At 41.5% G+C, this 17,842-nt stretch overlaps 1 protein-coding gene across 4 annotated transcripts in view; it reads right to left on the minus strand.

The window, feature by feature from the left end:
• The window catches only part of C16H1orf105 (chromosome 16 C1orf105 homolog), an 82,196-nt gene that overhangs the window by 8,707 nt on the left and 55,647 nt on the right, over positions 1-17,842 (minus strand). Inside the window, exon 4 of one of the 4 annotated variants that reach the window (XM_086344668.1) lies at positions 932-2,992. The exons of 2 other annotated variants lie outside the window; for them this stretch is intronic. Coding sequence is in view for 1 of the 2 variants with exons in the window: in XM_086344663.1 (XP_086200789.1) it covers positions 2,988-2,992 (5 nt within the window). In the remaining variant the exon portion in view is untranslated. Of the gene's footprint in view, positions 1-931; positions 2,993-17,842 lie in introns of those variants that run through there. One more of the 4 variants, XM_086344663.1, reaches the window with a different exon arrangement.

Consider the following 17,842-nt stretch of genomic DNA (forward strand, 5'->3'; position numbering starts at 1 on the left):
TTCCTTTTTCTAAGCATCTTTTTTAAAAATCTCATTGAGACCACATTATTGATAACAATATTTTAATCCCACATACAGTCTTTTAATCCACTAGTTTAGTTCCCACCATCAAAATGGTCCTGCACTTCTCTTTTCTGCCCAGCTAAAACTCTTCCTTGTCTAGGAAGCCTACTGGGACCACCTAATTCACAAAGATGTCTACCTCAAAATCATAGCACTAATTCACTATGCCACTTATTTGTTATACAATCACATATTACTTCATGACACTTTATGTATTAATCTTTTAATATTTGTATCATATATTCTTTTCCATCATTCCTTGTCTTCCTAACAAGACTGAAAGAGACTTTAGGACAGAGGTGAGTATTTTAATCTTTCTATTCCCTACAGTACTGAATACATATATAGCAGGTTCTTACCTGAAAATACCACATACAGAGGAGCCTGGTGGGCTACAGTCCAAAGGGAAGCAAAGAGTCAAACACACTGAGTGACTGACAGTAAGCATAAGCACTCCCTGTAGCAGCAAATACATGTATGTATGTACTGCTGTGCTCAGTCTTGTCCACTCTGCAGCCCCATGGACTGTAGCCCGCCAGGCTCCTCTGTCCATGGGTTTCCAGGCAAGAATACTGGAGTGCATTGCCATTTCCTTCTCCAGGGGATCTTCCTGACCCAAGGATCAAACCTACGTGTCTTGCATCTCCTGCGTTGGCAGGTGGATTCTTTACCACAGTACCACCTGGAAAGCTTGGATATTATACACAGTAGGTATTAAATATTTGTTGAAAGAAAGGAAAAGTGGGAAGGAAGGAAGGAAAGATTTATTCCTAATATTTTACATATTTGTTTCATTGTTCTTTCATCTCAAAACTACATGAATAACAAACGTTTGGACTTAGTGGGAGAAGGCAAAGGTGGGATGATTTTAGAGGATAGCATTGAAACATATATATTACCATATGTAAAACAGATAACCAGTGGAAGTTTGATGCATGACACAGGGTACTCAAACCGGTGCTCTGGGACAACCTGGAGGGATAGGGTGGGGAGGCAGGTGGGAGGGCAGTTTAGGATGGAGGGGGCACATGTATACCTATGAAGTGTGTTAGTCACTCAGTCATGTCCAATTCTTTGCGACCCTATGGTCTGTCCATGGAATTCTCCAGGCAAAAATACTGGAGTGGGTTGCCATTCCCTTCTCCAGAGGATCTTCCTAACTCAGGGATCAAAGCCAAGTCCCCTGTACTGCAGGCAGATTCATAACCATCTGAGCTACCAGAGAAGCCCATATTGATGTATAGCAAAATCATAACGATATTATAAAGTAATTATCCTCCAATTAAAATAAATAAATAAACCACATGAGTTATCAATTATCAAGTTTGACATGTGTATGGCTATGAATATATATATATATGTATGTATATGTATATAAATGCTTTTTAGGATTTTATCTTAAGGTCTACAAGGTTTCCATTATCTTTCTCAAATAGGTCTTTACTCTAGAAGCAAATGGGGTTGCGAAGAGTCGGACACAACTGAGCAACTTCACTTTCACTTTTCACTTTCACGCATTGGAGAAGGAAATGGCAACCCACTCCAGTGTTCTTGCCTGGAGAATCCCAGGGACAGGGGAGCCTGGTGGGGTGCCATCTATGGGGTCGCACAGGGTCAGACACGACTGAAGCGACTTAGCAGCAGCAGCTAGAAGCAAAATAGGGTATTGAAAAATGCTTTTTAACAATTTATTTTTCACAATTTATTGAGAGTATGTGATCCCAAATTGTAAGGATATGGGTACATAAACACTAGAGAACAAAAGCGCCAGGTGGTTTTGTCTGATGTGTCAAAGCCTTCAGCGTATGCGCAGACTAGACTGCAGGACAAGAGGGAGACTGCCTGAAGCTGTTCTAACACCAAGTTCAAACTTTCAGGAAAAGGCTAGAGAAGGGAAAGGAGAAGAATATAAACTATTCAGGTTTTAGTTTTGGCCAAGAGGATGCAGAAAGAGCCAAAAGCAATATCAGCGGCAGCATTTAGGAAGTTAAGCACAATTTAGTGGACATTTGGCCAACTGGGATATAGTGTGTGTATGTTTGTGTGTGTGTGTGTGTGTGTGTGTGTGTGGTATGTATAGTGGTGTCTCCAAATGGAAAAGATGTTTCTAAAACGTTGAACTGGAGTTTGAGAAGCCTTGCTGAGTTTCTACTATCAGTATGACTGAGAGTTGCAGGATGAAGGCCAAAGTGAAGAGAGAGAGAGAGACAATTAGCACAGCTATACAAGAGGACTAGTGAAAAAGGGTTCTGGAAGGTACACAATCAGGACCAGAAGGTGATATTTTACTTTCATCACTTCTCTCTAGTTAGTCTCTCTGTTTTCATCGTCTACTTTCCTCACCCTCTCTTCACTGAGACACACACATGCCGCTTTTTTAAAGCATGCTGAATTTTATCAAGAGCATCATCTTCAGGTTCACTGTCAGTACGTTTTCATCATGGAGGTGAAATTTTGCTTGACACAAGTAAGTGCCACAGGTGTTCAGAGAAGAAGAGATGGAGCAAGGTGAGACACTCAAGGAAGGCGGAGGAAGAGATGGACCGAGGATGGAGCCTTCACGGATAGACGCACTTTCCCCGGCAGAAGGACCACGTGAGGTCCCATCTGTGTGCCTGTCGTGTTTTAGGAAGGGGATGGTGTTTTCCAGGCAGTGGGAAGAGCATACAGGCTAAGGTCTGGGGCCTGCCTCATAGACTAAAGGAAGAGAAATAAGTTCAGTCTACCTTGAGAGAAGGCTACAGGCGTGTCAGGGGACTACAGGAGATAAGGCTGTAAAGGTAGTTTGGGGCATATTATAGAAGGCCTTGAATGCCTCTTCAATCTTCCAATAGTCCTGTTCTCTTTTTTTCCCATTGGACAGCAGCCCTGGGTGGAACTGTTTCCATTTCCTTCCAGTGAGGAGCCAATACAGATCCTTGGCCTTAATCTTAAAAAAAAAAAAAAAAATCACCTAACAAATCTCTTACTTCTCAAAGACCAGCAGATGGTTATCTGGCTGGAGAAGAGCTAATATGCTTGATGGATGAACAGTTCACTCCCAGAGAAGACATTAATTATGAGAGAACAAGGAAATCCAAAGAACCTTCCTCTGAGAGCATCAGAACACTCAAATATTATTTCATTAATCTTAATATTCTTACAGTATTAAAAACCCGTTCAGATAGAAACTTTCAAGGGAAAGAGGGGAGAAGGGAGAATACGGTCAAGGACAGGGAGAAAGAAAAACAAAAGAAGAGGGAGGAAGCTGGGAGAGAGGAGAAAGGAGTGATTAAGAAGGGGGCAAGAGACTTCCCTGGTGATGCAGTGATTAAGACTCTGTGTTCCCAATGCGGGGGACAAGGTGGGGGGGGGGGGGCTCAGGTTTGATCCTTGGTCAGGGAACTAGATCCCTCAGGCTGCAACTAAAGATCTTGCATGCTACAATGAAGATTCAAGGATTCTGCATACTGCCCCTAAGACCTGGCACAGCCAGATGAATAAATATTAAAAATATAAGGGGGTGAGTACTGTAACTTTGTGTCCATTAAGATCCCCTTTGTGAAACTATTTCTCTGTCCTCCTGTGTGTTTCCAGAAAAACAAGCTTGGAAGTGTTGACCTACTGTCAAAGGAAGCTCCTATACCTTTGTCCTCTTTCATTGCTTTTACTGGCAGCAATGAGTGTACAGTTTAGAGTATGACTTTTCTATTTTAAAAAAAAATAAGGGATTTATTTAAAAATGTAAAAATTAAGAGCTGAATACTGATAGGAGCAATGGGCTGACAAAAATAATGCCTCTTAGGAAATAGGGCCTTGTCTCATACCTTCCTGTTGCAGTTGCTTAAGAAACTAAAAATGCTTGATCAGGAAGCAGTTCGAGGGGATCTGCCTTGTGTACCAGAAATAACTGGGCAGAGCTGGGCTACAGAGAAATAGTTGTTACTTAGCACACTCACTTTGTTCTTAGGATGTGGGTTTGAACATCTAGATACCACCAGGGAATTAAAAAAAAACACCATGCAATCATGCTGCTGAGGGCCACAGGCTTGCAAAATAAACCACAAGGTCAGGCATTGCATCTCTTGCAAACTGTCATTTATCAAAAGAGATCACGGGAGCCAAAGTGATGCATCCTAAAGACAGTGATGTCCCTAGGAAGGGAATATAAATATACAAAAGTGAAATTAGCTATAGTATTAGAGTGATGTGCTTAGGAATAATTGACCTTGTTCCTTAATAGTCTACTTGATAACTTAATTTTAATTGGAGGTAAAATCCTGTATTTCCCTAAGAGAACCTTTTTATTTGCCAAAGGACATTTCATGTGAAGTTGGCACATTGTGTATTGATTGGGACAGGCTGTGCAGGAGTGTTTTTATCTTAAGGTCCCACATGGCTCCATGACCCTCTGATATCACCCATGTGATATCGCTTCGTTCAAGACCCAGCTGTCTTTGAACACATGTTGCACTAGGTTTTCAATGAGTAAATAAAATTCCCTGAGTTGGGGGGACAGGCCAGACCCATACAACTCTGTAATTCAAACCTGCTGTTTCATCTTTCATGCCTTTCTGCCACACACAGAACTTGTTGACACTACAAAAAGCAAACACACAAAGACATGGGAAAGAACAGATGGTTTCAGATCATGCCTCATGACTGCTCAAATTATGCTTGCTCTATTCTTGGCTATTTCTGTGCAAATGACTACATGTCGATGTCTACATGTCAATACACCTCACAGACTCCAATAAAATGGAGACAAGGGTCAGAGTTGTAGTATCAGGAAACACCAGATTCTATTCCAGAACCCCAACTCCTCACTCCACACTGAGGAGGCCTTACTTAGGCCCTGAATTTCCCCAAGTCTCTGTACAATGAGAATGCTGAGACTCCTCTGAAGTTGAAGCAAGAATCAAATGAGGTAACACAGGCAAACAACGAAGAGCCAGAAGAGAGCAGTCGGTCACAAACATCAGCCGAGTCTGAATCAGTGGTGGCAGAGAATACCAGATACTTGAAAAATACCCATTGGGACTATTTTTAGTCTTAAAAGCCATTCTGCTAGTCAAGGACCATGTTTTCTGTGTTGTATTTACTAATTGCTCAGTAGTGTCCCTATGGACCATAGCCTGCTAGGCTCCTCTGTCCATGGAATTCTCCAGGCAAGAATACTGGAGTGGGTTGCCCTTTCCTCCTCCTCCAGGGGATCTTCCCAACCCAGGGATAGAACCCAGGTCTCTTGCATCTCCTGCATTGGCAGATAGATTCTTTACCACTGTGCCACCCGGGAAGCCTATACTTACTAATCTGGAGGTTAATAGAAAACTTCCTTTTATTTTCTCAACAATGAAGCAATGAATTGGGTTTTTCTCAATGAATCTTTTCAGTATTCAAGTCTAAGATCTGCACACTATTAAGTAGACATAAGCATTATTCAAGCCCATGTTGCCTTCTTTTCATGTATGTATATTTCCAAGAACCCTGCCTACAATGATAATCCTTGTGTTCTGCTTTACTTCTGAATATCCAATCATTGCTTCTGCAAATTCCTTTCATTAATGCGGAGAAAAAATATTCTTTAGCTTTGCAAAATATGCCAATTCCTTAAGAATATTTAAAGTTAAAAAACACAAATTGGACATATGATGACCATGCTCTAGAGAGCCTAAATGTCTACATTCTCAGGACTGGGAAGGGAACATCCTCACACTAAATGAACTGTGAAAGATGAAATGGGAGCTCAAAGGCTTGTGTCAGCAGACAGGGTGGAGCTGAAGTTGCCTATTTCTTAGCTCACTCATTATGACTCTGCAGGTGGGGCTCTCTCTGAGATCACTGTGAATAAGCCAGGTGAAGACAGGGCTGAAGCAATCAGAGTCTTGCTGACCCAGGAGAAATTTGTTATGAATCTTTTCCTACTATTTTCTTTGGAGAAGAGGGAAGCTGACTCTTGAGGATATATCCAGAAATATGTACTCCTAGCCACATGTTTCTATTTGCTCACAAAGAATACAACTGGAGGGCAAAATAATTATGACCAAAACTGAACCCAACATTTAGCACAATAGCCAGAAGGAAGATGAGGAAGATGAGTAGATCAACCTAGAGGGGTGGGATTGGGGAGGGAGATGGGAGGAAGGTTCAAAAAGGAGGGGATGTATGTTTACCTATGGCTGATTCATGTTGAGATTTGACAGAAAACAACAAAATTCTGTAAAGCAATTATCCTTCAATAAAAAAATTAATTAATTTAAAAAAAAGAACCACATCTATTGTCAGTTCTGACTCAAGAGGACTCTTGAGTTGATTTTCTAATGCCTCTGTGCCTCCCCTTCCCCATCAGTGAAAGAGCTGACCACACTCCGGCAGTGGATTTGTTTTATTTGTTTCTGACTGTCACCCTTTCTTTCTTCTGGGAACAGCATCTCCTTATTTTAGAAGAACTGAAATTCCTCATCTTGCACCTAGCCCCACGTGGTTTGGATGGGAGCTGACCTCACTCCCCTGATCAGTCATTAGCCGCATCACCGGGCATGTGACCTGGGTTATAAGACACTCTGAGGCTTTCCCTGAGATTTTCATACTGGAGTTTGGGAGAAATGCCTTTCTTTCTAGCAGGGAAGGAATGGAGACTGTAGCCCGGAGTAGGAGCACATGAAGTTAGCAGCACAGAGAAACAGAGAGAAGAGAGAACCCTGCTGATACCCAAGTCCCAGTTCCAGTTCTCCCAAGGCTGGCTACAACCCTGGCCTTCCTGGGTCTGGTTGTGTGAGACATGGCAATCCTCTTACCTAAGTTAGTTCCAGTTGTGTTCCTGATCCTTACAATCAAAAGAATTCTAATTGACGTGCCCTATCTATCCAGAGATTACCTGAAGAATACAATTTCTCAGATGAATGGAGCAACATAAATATTTTACGTGGCACAGTAATGATAAACTGTTTTTCATCATTATAATCAGTGTCTAGAAAATAATTAGAAATGACAAGCAGTGCTGTTGTTGACTCTACTTGACAGGGTGCATAACTCATCTGAGAAATAACTGAATATTTGTTAACAACTGACTTCCTCTGTGAAATCTGAGTTTTAAAGCTATTTCAAACAAAATTATTCCCTAATCATCAAACCCAGCAAGCATTTTCTTCCTTTTCTTATGTCTTAATTCATCTAGCTGTGTTTGTAATCAGAGTCCTTTCTATCCTTGGGAAATTTTATCCCATCAATTGCAAGTTTCCATTTAGGAGATTCAGCTCTTTGTATCTTCAACCTCCATCTCCACTGCTTCTTTCCCATCTGCTCACATAGATCCTTGTATCCTCCTTATCTTGACAAAAAGTTCCCCCAAACCACATTCTCCTCGTGAGATACAGATAAAATTATTTTTCCTCTGAATCAAGTAAACCTAGAGAGGCACGATAGCCTGGCAGTCAAGAGTTGAACAGTTCTGAGTTTGAATCTGAGCTTCATCAGCTCCAGATTATCAGTAACACAATGTAGTAAATTCATGTGTGCTAAGTCACTCACTTGTATCTGACTCTTTGGACTGTAGCCCACCAGGCCCCTCTGTCCATGGGATTTTTCAGACAAGAATACTGGAGTGGGTTGCCATTTCCTTCTCCAGAGCTTTTTCCCAACCCAGGGATTGAACCTGCATCTCCTATGTCTCCTACACTCCAGGCAGATATTCTACCCACTGAGTCATCAAGGAAGCCCACTTACATAAATTACTGTTTACTCTGTATCGCAATATTCATCTAAAATGAGCATAATGATAGTACCTACCTAATAGGGTCTCTGTAAGGAGATAATATGTGCCAAGCGTTTAGTGGAATACTAGACACACAGCTAAGCTCCCAAATAAACACTGGTTATCATCATTATTATAATCTTGTCTCCACTTCTTCATGGGCTGATTTCTTTCCTTAACGTGTTGCATTCTCTATTTTCTCCTCTCATTTTACTCAGTTCAGCAGTTCTAATCATTAAATCATTAAATCCAATTCTTCTCAGTTGTCCAAGACCACTCTTCACCATCTCCTTTTTTAACCTCATTTCTCCTTTGGCTTCTCTGCTTCTCTTCCTAGCTCCCTAAATCATGTCTCTTAACCAGTTCCATTTTCTCCTTTAATTGAGGTTCTACTGCTATTGATTAACTGGTTTGTTTCTCAGTGGACAGCAGGGACATGTTGAAATTAGATTCAGAACCCAAATGCTGATGGAGTATACAGGTCAGGGAGAGGTCTGGACCACAGGGTTCTCATCAACGTAGGCAGGTTTTGTTTGGTGCCCAAAGTAAAGGATTAAAAGAAGAAGAAGATGAAGGACAAATCTTCATCCATTCAATATTCAGTGTTACCAGATTTAAGTCTTGGCCCACGTTTCGATTAGACACTATAAAATAAGATTTAAGTAAACTAAATAGCACATTAATTAAAAAAACTTGAATCTAGACGTTAACTTTTTAAAATCTTTCCTTTAGATTACCTTCACACTAATTAGTAAGGTAACTGATGCAAAGCGAATACATGGGTTATTCCCTGATTTAATGCCATGATCGGCCATCCCTCTTTCATTACAATTCCCCTTAAGTCGCCTACCCATTTCTGCTATTTTCCAGTGTTTTATCATTTTGTTGCTTTTCTGTGTCTTAGTGAGGCTTCCCATATGACGCTGTATTAAAGAATCTGCTTGCCAATGAAGGAGACGTAGACTTGGTTTTGATCCCTGGGTTGGGAGGGTCCCCTGGAGTAGGAAATGGCAACCCATTCCAGTATTCTTGCCTAGAAAATTCCATGGACAGAGGAGCCTGGCGAGCTACAGTCCATGGGGTCACAAAGAGTTAGACACAAGTGAGCGACTGAGCAATGAACACTGTGTCTTACTGAAACCTTTATTATTGAAACCTCACATCTGAGAAAACTTGGGAATGAAATCCAAGTTATCTCCAAAGCAAGAAAGACGCTCCATCATTCTGGGGGATCTGTTGTTTTACTTCATAAAAAATGAGATCTCATGCATCTTGTCCAGTGATGAGAACAATCATTCAACTTTAGTTTAAACATATCTTCTAAAGTTTCTAAATTAATCTTGACCCTGATACAATTAGCTTGGAAAGATCTTCCTTCCCATAGCCTGTCTTGTGAACTATTCTTGTCTGAAACTTCTAGGGGGTTACTTCCCAGTGCAATATTACTCCTGAGCAGGGACTGTGATTTTTCACCTTTAAAGCCCATTGTCTTTCATGAGGTAGATACAATAAATGAATGGAGAAGGAAATGGCAACCCACTCCAGTATTCTTGCCTGGAGAATCCTGTGGACAAAGGAGCCTGGTGGGCTGCTGTCCATAGGGTCGCACAGAGTTGGACACAACTGAAGGGACTTAGCATGCATGCCTGCATTGGAGAAGGAAATGGCAACCCATTCCAGTATTCTTGCCTGGGGAATCCCAGGGACTGAGGAGCCTGGTGTGGGCTGCCGTCTATGGGGTCGCACAGAGTCGGACACAACTGAAGGGACTTAGCAGCGCAGGCAGAAGCAGGGAAATATGCTACAAGGTTTCTGAAAAACCTGCTTCTATTGTATCAAAAGCTAGTGATTCACTGAGACTCACACTGGGGGCGGGGAGGATGGTGAGCCAAGACACCACATTATCTACTTCTCCTCTCTCTTCAAAGGGATTCACAGGAAGATTAGCAGTACCCTTTACTTTACTTTCCTCCCTTGGAAGTAGACTTGAGATGTTGATTGTTGGTTAAGGGAGAAAGATGGTGTCTACATTTTCAATCCTCATGATCTCATTTGATCATACATCCCACCCAGTGAGGTAGATAGATTAGACATAACCACATTTCATAAACAAAGAAGTCTAAAGCTTAAAAAGATATTTTTTAAAAAATCCTATAATACTATTCTTAGTATTATATTTAATATAATACTAACATAACATAATTATATTCTTAGTATTCTTAGCTGATTGGTCAGGTTTCCAGACTCACATCCAATCACATGAAATTCCATTGTCATGGATTTTCAGAGTACTGTGTAACTACAACAGTTATGTTTTCCCTTTACAAATGTAAAAGTGCTTTCATATATATTATCAACTGTCAAAACTGGAATAAATTATCATGATTCCTTGCCATCAGCTCTATCACTCAGGAATTGATTTTCCTAGTAAGTAGACATGCTTACCTGACGTATTCATTCTGCATCTCAGTAACTGTTTTATAATTTCCTAAAGTTTTAGGAGATTTTAAAAATTAGAATAAATATATTCAAATCTAAACTCTATAGCAGCAATTTGATCCTCTAAGTAGGCAACCTCAGTGGTGGAATGTATTCTACTTTGAAATGAAACCAAAGGGCTTTTTTAAAAGTTGAAATATGATTGACATATAATATTGTAAGAATTTAAAGTGTGCAATGTGTTGATTTGATACAGATATATATTACAGTGTGATCACCACCTTAGCAGCAGTTATCATCGCTATTGTGTCACATAATTATCACTTCTTTTGAGGTGGGAACAAATGGGATCTATACAGTATTGTCTATAATGTGGAGAAGGCAATGGCACCCCACTCCAGTACTCTTGCCTGGAAAATCCCATGGACTGAGGAGCCTGGCAGGCTGCAGTCCAGGGGGTTGCAAAGAGTCAGACACAACTGAGCAACTTCACTTTCACTTTTCACTTTCACGCATTGGAGAAGGAAATGGCAACCCACTCCAGTGTTCTTGCCTGGAGAATCCCAGGGACGAGGGAGCCTGGTGGGCTGCCATCTATGGGGTCGCACAGAGTCGGACACGACTGAAGCGACTTAGCAGCAGCAGCAGCATTGTCTATAATGACTGTGCATTAGATCTCCAGGAATTACCTACTGGTTACAAGTCTGGGAGAACTTGTTTAGGGACAAAGCCTTTCTAAGCCTCTTCTCTTCAGGTTTATTATTTCCACCAAAAATTATCTGTTCTTTCATTCTCCTACAACAGAGAAAACTGGTTCAGACTTGTTCTAAGCCCAGACCTGCTTTTCAAGCAGCCTTCCTGAGAAATTTAGCTCATACTGGGACCATTTGTTTATTGTGCAAATAAAGCCTAGCTATTTGCCCAAGGCTCTGCCTCAGCAGAACATTAGACTCTGTTAAACCCTTTGTAGTAGTTCCTGGGAGTAATACAATTTATCTATATCCATTTCCTCATTGGATACTCAACCTATTTTATTTATTTATTTTTAGTTCACTGGGTCTTCTTTACTGCAAGCAGGCTCTCTCTAGTTGCAGTGACTGGGGCTACTCTTTGTTGCGGAGCACAGCCTCTAGGCATGTGGGCTTCAGTAGCTGCAGCACGCATGCTCAGCAGCTGCAGATCCTGGCCTCCAGAGCACTGGTTCAGTAGTTGTGGGGCACAGGCTTAGTTGCTCCTAGGCATGTGGAAGCTTCCAGGACCAGGAATCAAACATGCGTCCCCTGCTTTGGCAGGTGGATTCCTATTCACTGGGCCACCAGGGAAGTCCCTTGACCTGTTCTGTATAGCAGTCTATCCCAGTTAACTCAATCCAGTTCAGTCATGTCTAATGTACTCAAAGTCAAGTTACAAAATACTCTCTTGCTGCTGTCCTTGAAGTATCTTTTTATTTTAGACTTAAGTGTTCCTCTAAAATGGTTATCCAGGACCAGGAAATATATATTGAGATTATCAAGGCTGACTGTGACAGCAGTTCATCACCATTCATTTACTGATTTATCAGACACATTATTGAGCAACACATCTGCTCTTCATTCCAAGCCCTGTGCTAGACGCTGAGGCTACAGACATGAAAGATGCGGCCTTGCCTTGAGGTTGTGCACAGCCCAGTGGGTGAAAACTAGACCTCTGTTCTCATCCTGACCCTACTTCTTATTAACTGTGTAAGTGTAGATAAAGCCTTTTTAAGCTTCATTTTCCCCATCTCTAACGTGGAAATAGGGCTCCCCTGGTGGCTTGGCTATAAAGAATCCACCTGCCAATACAGGAGACTAGGATTGGATCCCTGGCTTGGGAAGATGCCCTGGAGAAGGAAGTGGCAAGCCACTCTGGTATTCTTGCCTGGAAAATCCCATGGACAGAGGAGTCTGGTGGGTTACAGTCCATAGCATCGCAAAAGAGTTGGACTTGACTTAGCAACTAAAGAATAACAACAAAATGGGAATAACAGTCCTACACACGAGGCTGATGTGAGAATTAATGGCATAAAATATAGTACTCGGAACATAGGCAGTGCTCAGCACATATGATTTCATTGCTGTCATCATTCTGGAAACGGTGAATGGTGATTATAAATCAACAATTACAATATCACTTGTGATGTATGGAGACAGGAGGAAAGTCTTGTAAGAGCATAGTCTGGGAAGGTGAACAAGAGGAGGGAAACTGATACCTAGTCACACCCAGAAGGACAAGTAGGAGGAAGTCCTACTTATGGGAAGGACTGGGAAAAGCACCCAGGAAGACAGAATAATAACATAAAGAAAAGCCTAGAGGCCAAAAAAAAAAAAAGCAGGCAATTTTAGGAAGTTACAAGTAGTCCAGTATGTCTGGATCGTGGCACGTATGTGGGGAAGCTGTGGGAGAGTTAGTGAGGTCAGGGGCGGGGGGTGGGGCACGTCATCATCCTTACAGCATTCTTGCTGCTCTTGCATCGGCTCCCATATAAGTACCTAATGGTACAATGTCCCTTAGGGGCGTTCTCACTTGGCCTTAGCTTTAGAGATAATAGTGCTTCTTTCAGTTTTCCATTTCTTCCTACTCCATTTGCTGTTGAGGTCATAGGAAGGAGTCGGCCTCTGCTATAAACTGCAGGAGTTTCCCTTAGAGTGTGACCCACCCTCTAATACCAGAGCAGAGAGTGCTCCAACAGGTAGGAAGAAGTCCTGGGAGAAAAAAGAGGAAAGAAAGTATCAACTAGTGTTCAGCTGCTGCAGAAACCATTCCAATGGCCAGTGTCTCTTTCACTCTTTGATGACCTTGACTGAGCTACAGCTTGGGAGAAGGAGAAGCTTTAAGCTTGCTACAATGTCATAGGCAGGTCAGTTAAATCAAATGGACCAGAACTCACCATGGATGTACTTTGAGTTTAGGTCTCTGCTAAGCACTGAAGGGAAAGACTAAAGCAGTGTACTGAGATTCAAAGAGAGTCATCTAAAGGCCAACTCCATGGTGAGAAGCCAGTAGATGCCACAAAACTGGAAACCCAGCAGGACTCCAGAGTTCACATTCTTCCTGATACATTGTGCTGCCCTTTCGGCATTAAGCATGGCCAATTTTGCTTGGGGACAGCTAGGAAATAAAGTATAAGCCATGGCCGATCATGTCATTGCTCATATCATTGATTTAACCTGAATGAACCTGACATAAGAGCAGTCTACATTTAAACCATGGGGGGAATACTGATTGGTTTAGTAAAGCAGAAAGAGGTAACATACTTCTAGAAAACTCTTGGCAAGCCCAGGTGACCTTTAAGAGGTCAAGTAGGCTGCTATTCAACTGAGCTCTGGGAAAACTAGGAGTAGCCATTACTGACCCTGCACCTGCACTCAGGTAAGTATAAAGGTCTTTAAGGAACTTGGGTTGGAGATCCAATCTGTATGGTGGACAATGAAGTATAAAAGGCCATAAATGGAGGCTGAGGAGGTTTGTGAACCATTCAATTTTTTCACTAGATTTGGTAACCAGTATCTGGAGTTATGTATCATGTCTTATTGGTGGTGAAAGAGGGAAAAAGGGCAAAGGAACAATCTAAAGAGAGAGAAACTGATGGATTTCAAGGGCAGAAGACTCCAGTAGGCTAACAGAATGAACCCATATTAGACTGAAAATGCACTTAAAAACCCACGTGTCATTTGACTGTCTTCTTTTAGACACACAGATTTCATTTTAGGTGTCAATGAGAAATATCTGTATATCATTAAAAGAGAAGATGTAGCCCTTCTTCCTTCCCAAGGCTTTAAATCTAGTTAGTTGCCTGAACTAGATACACATCTATAGACTTAAAAGGGTTCTACATCTACAAGGGATCTGGGACACAGCTTAACAACAAAGACTGGCTTTGGAAGAGGTAGCTGAAATGGAGAGACAAAGAACTCCAGACAGCTCACAGTAGGGATGTGGAATTAAGACATTCTCACTACTTCTATTCAGGTTTCCCTCCCTGAATAATAGAGATAATTGAAAACTTCCCCGAACCTGTCTCACAGAATCCTCAAGAGGATGAATCATGCAGCATGGTAATGTGCTCAGACACCTCTGAAAAATGCCTCGTGTGAGTTCTGGGTATGATTTTGCCATTATCATTATTACCTTATCACCTTATCATTGCAAAAGCACATGCTGGGAGAACTGTCTTGGCCATTTTGACATAAATATCTGGCCAACATCTTCTTCCTCTCTACTCTTTTTCCACACTGATAGTCATTAAACCAAAAAACTGGTCTACTCAATCTCCCTAATATATCAGGAGCATCTTAGCCTTCACTTCCCACCTCAGATCACGCTCCCTGAATCTTTGTCCTTTTCCTCTCCATTTTTCTAAATCCAGTCCTTTTTTTCAAGTTCTAAGGTTTTCTCTCTTCTGTAAACTGACTCTTTTTTCCTTATTCACTACCATATTAGGCAGGCTTCTTCAGACAATAGAACCAATTGGAGATATACAGATAATTTAAAAGAGACTTAGTACACGTGACTGACCCATGTGATTATAGATGCTGAGAAGTCCCATAATCTATCGTCTACCAGTTGGAGGCTCAGAAAAGCCAGTAGTGGAGTCACAGCCAAAGGCCTGTGAACGGGGGGAGCTAGTGGTGTAATTCCAAGTCCAAAGGCCCATTAACCAGCAGTACTGAAGTCTGAAGGGAGGAGAAAATGGATATCCTCACTCAAGGAGAAATCAAATTCACCCTTTCTCTACCTTTTTGTTCTATTCAAACCCTCAAAGAATGGGATGATGCCCACTTGCATTTGTGAGGATGTGATCTCCTTTACTCACCCTTACCAAGTCAAATGCTAATCTCTTTCAGAAACACCCTCACAGACCCATCCAGAGAGACAATGTTTTTCTAACTATCTGGGCATCACTAAGCCCGGTCAAATGGCTTTCTAAAGTTAGCCATCAAAAGCACACATAGTCAACAAATATTTACAGCATGCCTCCATGGAATTAGACACTGCTTTAGATCCTGGGACTATAGCCCCGAATAAGGACACTGTTCTTGTCCTCAGGAAGTTTATGGTTGAGTTTTCTCACTTTCAGAATTTCTTAATGGTGTTTCAGTAAGGAATATTATATTTTATTTTACTTTAAAGTCCATTATACACAAATATTTGTATGTGCACATAATATATAGATGCAAGAGTTTCACATATAATATTTATTATGTATGCTACCTTCTGCTTTCCTCTATTTTGTTTCAAGTGATGCTGGTTGTGACCCACTGTTAGGATTTTACAGCTCCCTAATGAGTCTTGATTTACAGTTTAAAAAAAAAACTGGTTCCATTGAGATAGAGAAAGGGAAACAGTTGTATAAACAGATGACAAGAATATTGTATCAAAAGCATATACTTCTTTTTATTGTTCACCATTGTACCTGTAAATCAAATCCCTTATGATTATACAGTGGAAGTGAGAAATAGATTCAAGGGACTAAATTTGATAGACAGAGTGCCTGATGAACTATGGATGGAGGTTTGTGAGATTGTACAGGAGACAGGAATCAAGACCATCCCCAAGAAAAAGAAATGCAAAAAAGCAAAATGGCTCTCTGAGGAGGCCTTACAAATAGCTGTGAAAAGAAGGGATGCGAAAACAAAGGAGAAAAGGAAAGATATACCCATTTGAATGCAGAATTCCAAAGAATAGCAAGGAGAGATAAGAAAGCCTTCTTCAGCGATCAATGCAAAGAAATAGAGGAAAACAATAGACTGGGAAAGACTAGAGCTCTCTTCAAGATAATTAGAGATACCAAGGGAACATTTCATGCAAAGATGGGCTCAATAAAGGACAGAAAACATATGGAGGTAACAGAAGCAGAAGACATTAAGAAGAGGTGGCAAGAATACACAGAAGAACTGTACAAAAAAGATCTTCACGACCCAGATAATCATGATGGCTCACCTAGAGCCAGACTCCTGGAATGTGAAGTCAAGTGGGCCTTAGGAAGCATCACTACGAACAAAGCTAGTGGAGGTGATGGAATTCCAGTGGAGCTATTTCAAATCCTGAAAGATGATGCTGTGAAAGTGCTGCACTCAATATGCCAGCAAATTTGGAAAACCCAGCAGTGGCCACAGGACTGCAAAAGGTCAGTTTTCATTCCGATCCCAAAGAAAGGCAATGCCAAAGAATGCTCAAACTACCTCACAATTGCACTCATCTCACATGCTAGTAAAGTAATGCTCAAAATTCTCCAAGCCAGGCTTCAGCAATACGTGAACCGTGAACTTCCAGATGTTCAAGCTGGTTTTAGAAAAGGCAGAGGAACCAGAGATCAAATTGCCAACATCTGCTGGATCATCGAAAAAGCAAGAGAGTTCCAGAAAAACATCTATTTCTGCTTTATTGACTATGCCAAAGCCTTTGATTCTGTGGATCACAATAAACTGTGGAAAATTTTGAAAGAGATGGGAATACCAGACCATCTGACCTGCCTCTTGAGAAACCTGTATGCAGGTCAGGAAGCAACAGTTAGAACTGGACATGAAACAACAGACTGGTTCCAAATAGGTAAAGGAGTACGTCAAGGCTGTATATTGTCACCCTGCTTATTTAACTTATATGCAGAGTACATCATGAGAAACGCTGGGCTGGAAGAAGCACAAGCTGGAATCAAGATTGCCGGGAGAAATATCAATCACCTCAGATATGCAGATGACACCACCCTTATGGCAGAAAGTGAAGAGGAACTAAAAAGCCTCTTGATGAAAGTGAAAGTGGAGAGTGAAAAAGTTGGCTTAAAGCTCAACATTCAGAAAATTAAGATCATGGCATCTGGTCCCAATCCTTCATGGGAAATAGATGGGGAAACAGTGGAAACAATGTCAGACTTTATTTTTCTGGGCTCCAATATCATTGCAGACGGTGATTGCAGCCACGAAATTAAAAGACGCTTACTCCTTGGAAGAAAAGTTATGACCAACCTAGATAGCATATTCAAAAGCAGAGACATTACTTTGCCAACAAAGGTCCATCTAGTCAAGGCTATGATTTTTCCAGTGGTCATGTATAGATGTGAGAGTTGGATTGTGAAGAAAGCTGAGCACCGAAGAATTGATGCTTTTGAACTGTGGTGCTGGAGAAGACTCTTGAGAGTCCCTTGGACTGCAGGGAGATCCAACCAGTCCATCCTAAAGGAGAACATTGGTCCTGGGTGTTCATTGGAAGGACTGATGTTGAAGCTGAAACTCCAATACTTTGGCCACCTGATGCGAAGGGCTGACTCATTTGGAAAGACCCTGATGCTGGGAAAGATTGAGGGCAGGAGGAGAAGGGGACAACAGAGGATGAGATGGTTGGATGGCATCACCGACTTGATGGACATGGGTTTGGGTGAACTCCAGGAGTTGGTGATGGACAGGGAGGCCTGGCGTGCTGCGATTCATGGGGTCGCAAAGAGTCGGACACGACTGAGCTACTGAACTGAAATGAACAGAAAACATGATTCTGTGAAAGTGCTGCACTCAATAGGCCAGCAAATTTGGAAAACTCAGCAGTGGCCACAGAACTGGAAAATGTCAGTTTTCATTCCAATCCCAAAGAAAGGCA

This window comes from Bos grunniens, chromosome 16, assembly GCF_055505025.1.
Source record: "Bos grunniens cultivar Pamir isolate PY7600 chromosome 16, Bosgru_T2T1.0, whole genome shotgun sequence".
Classification (NCBI taxonomy): domain Eukaryota; kingdom Metazoa; phylum Chordata; class Mammalia; order Artiodactyla; family Bovidae; genus Bos; species Bos grunniens.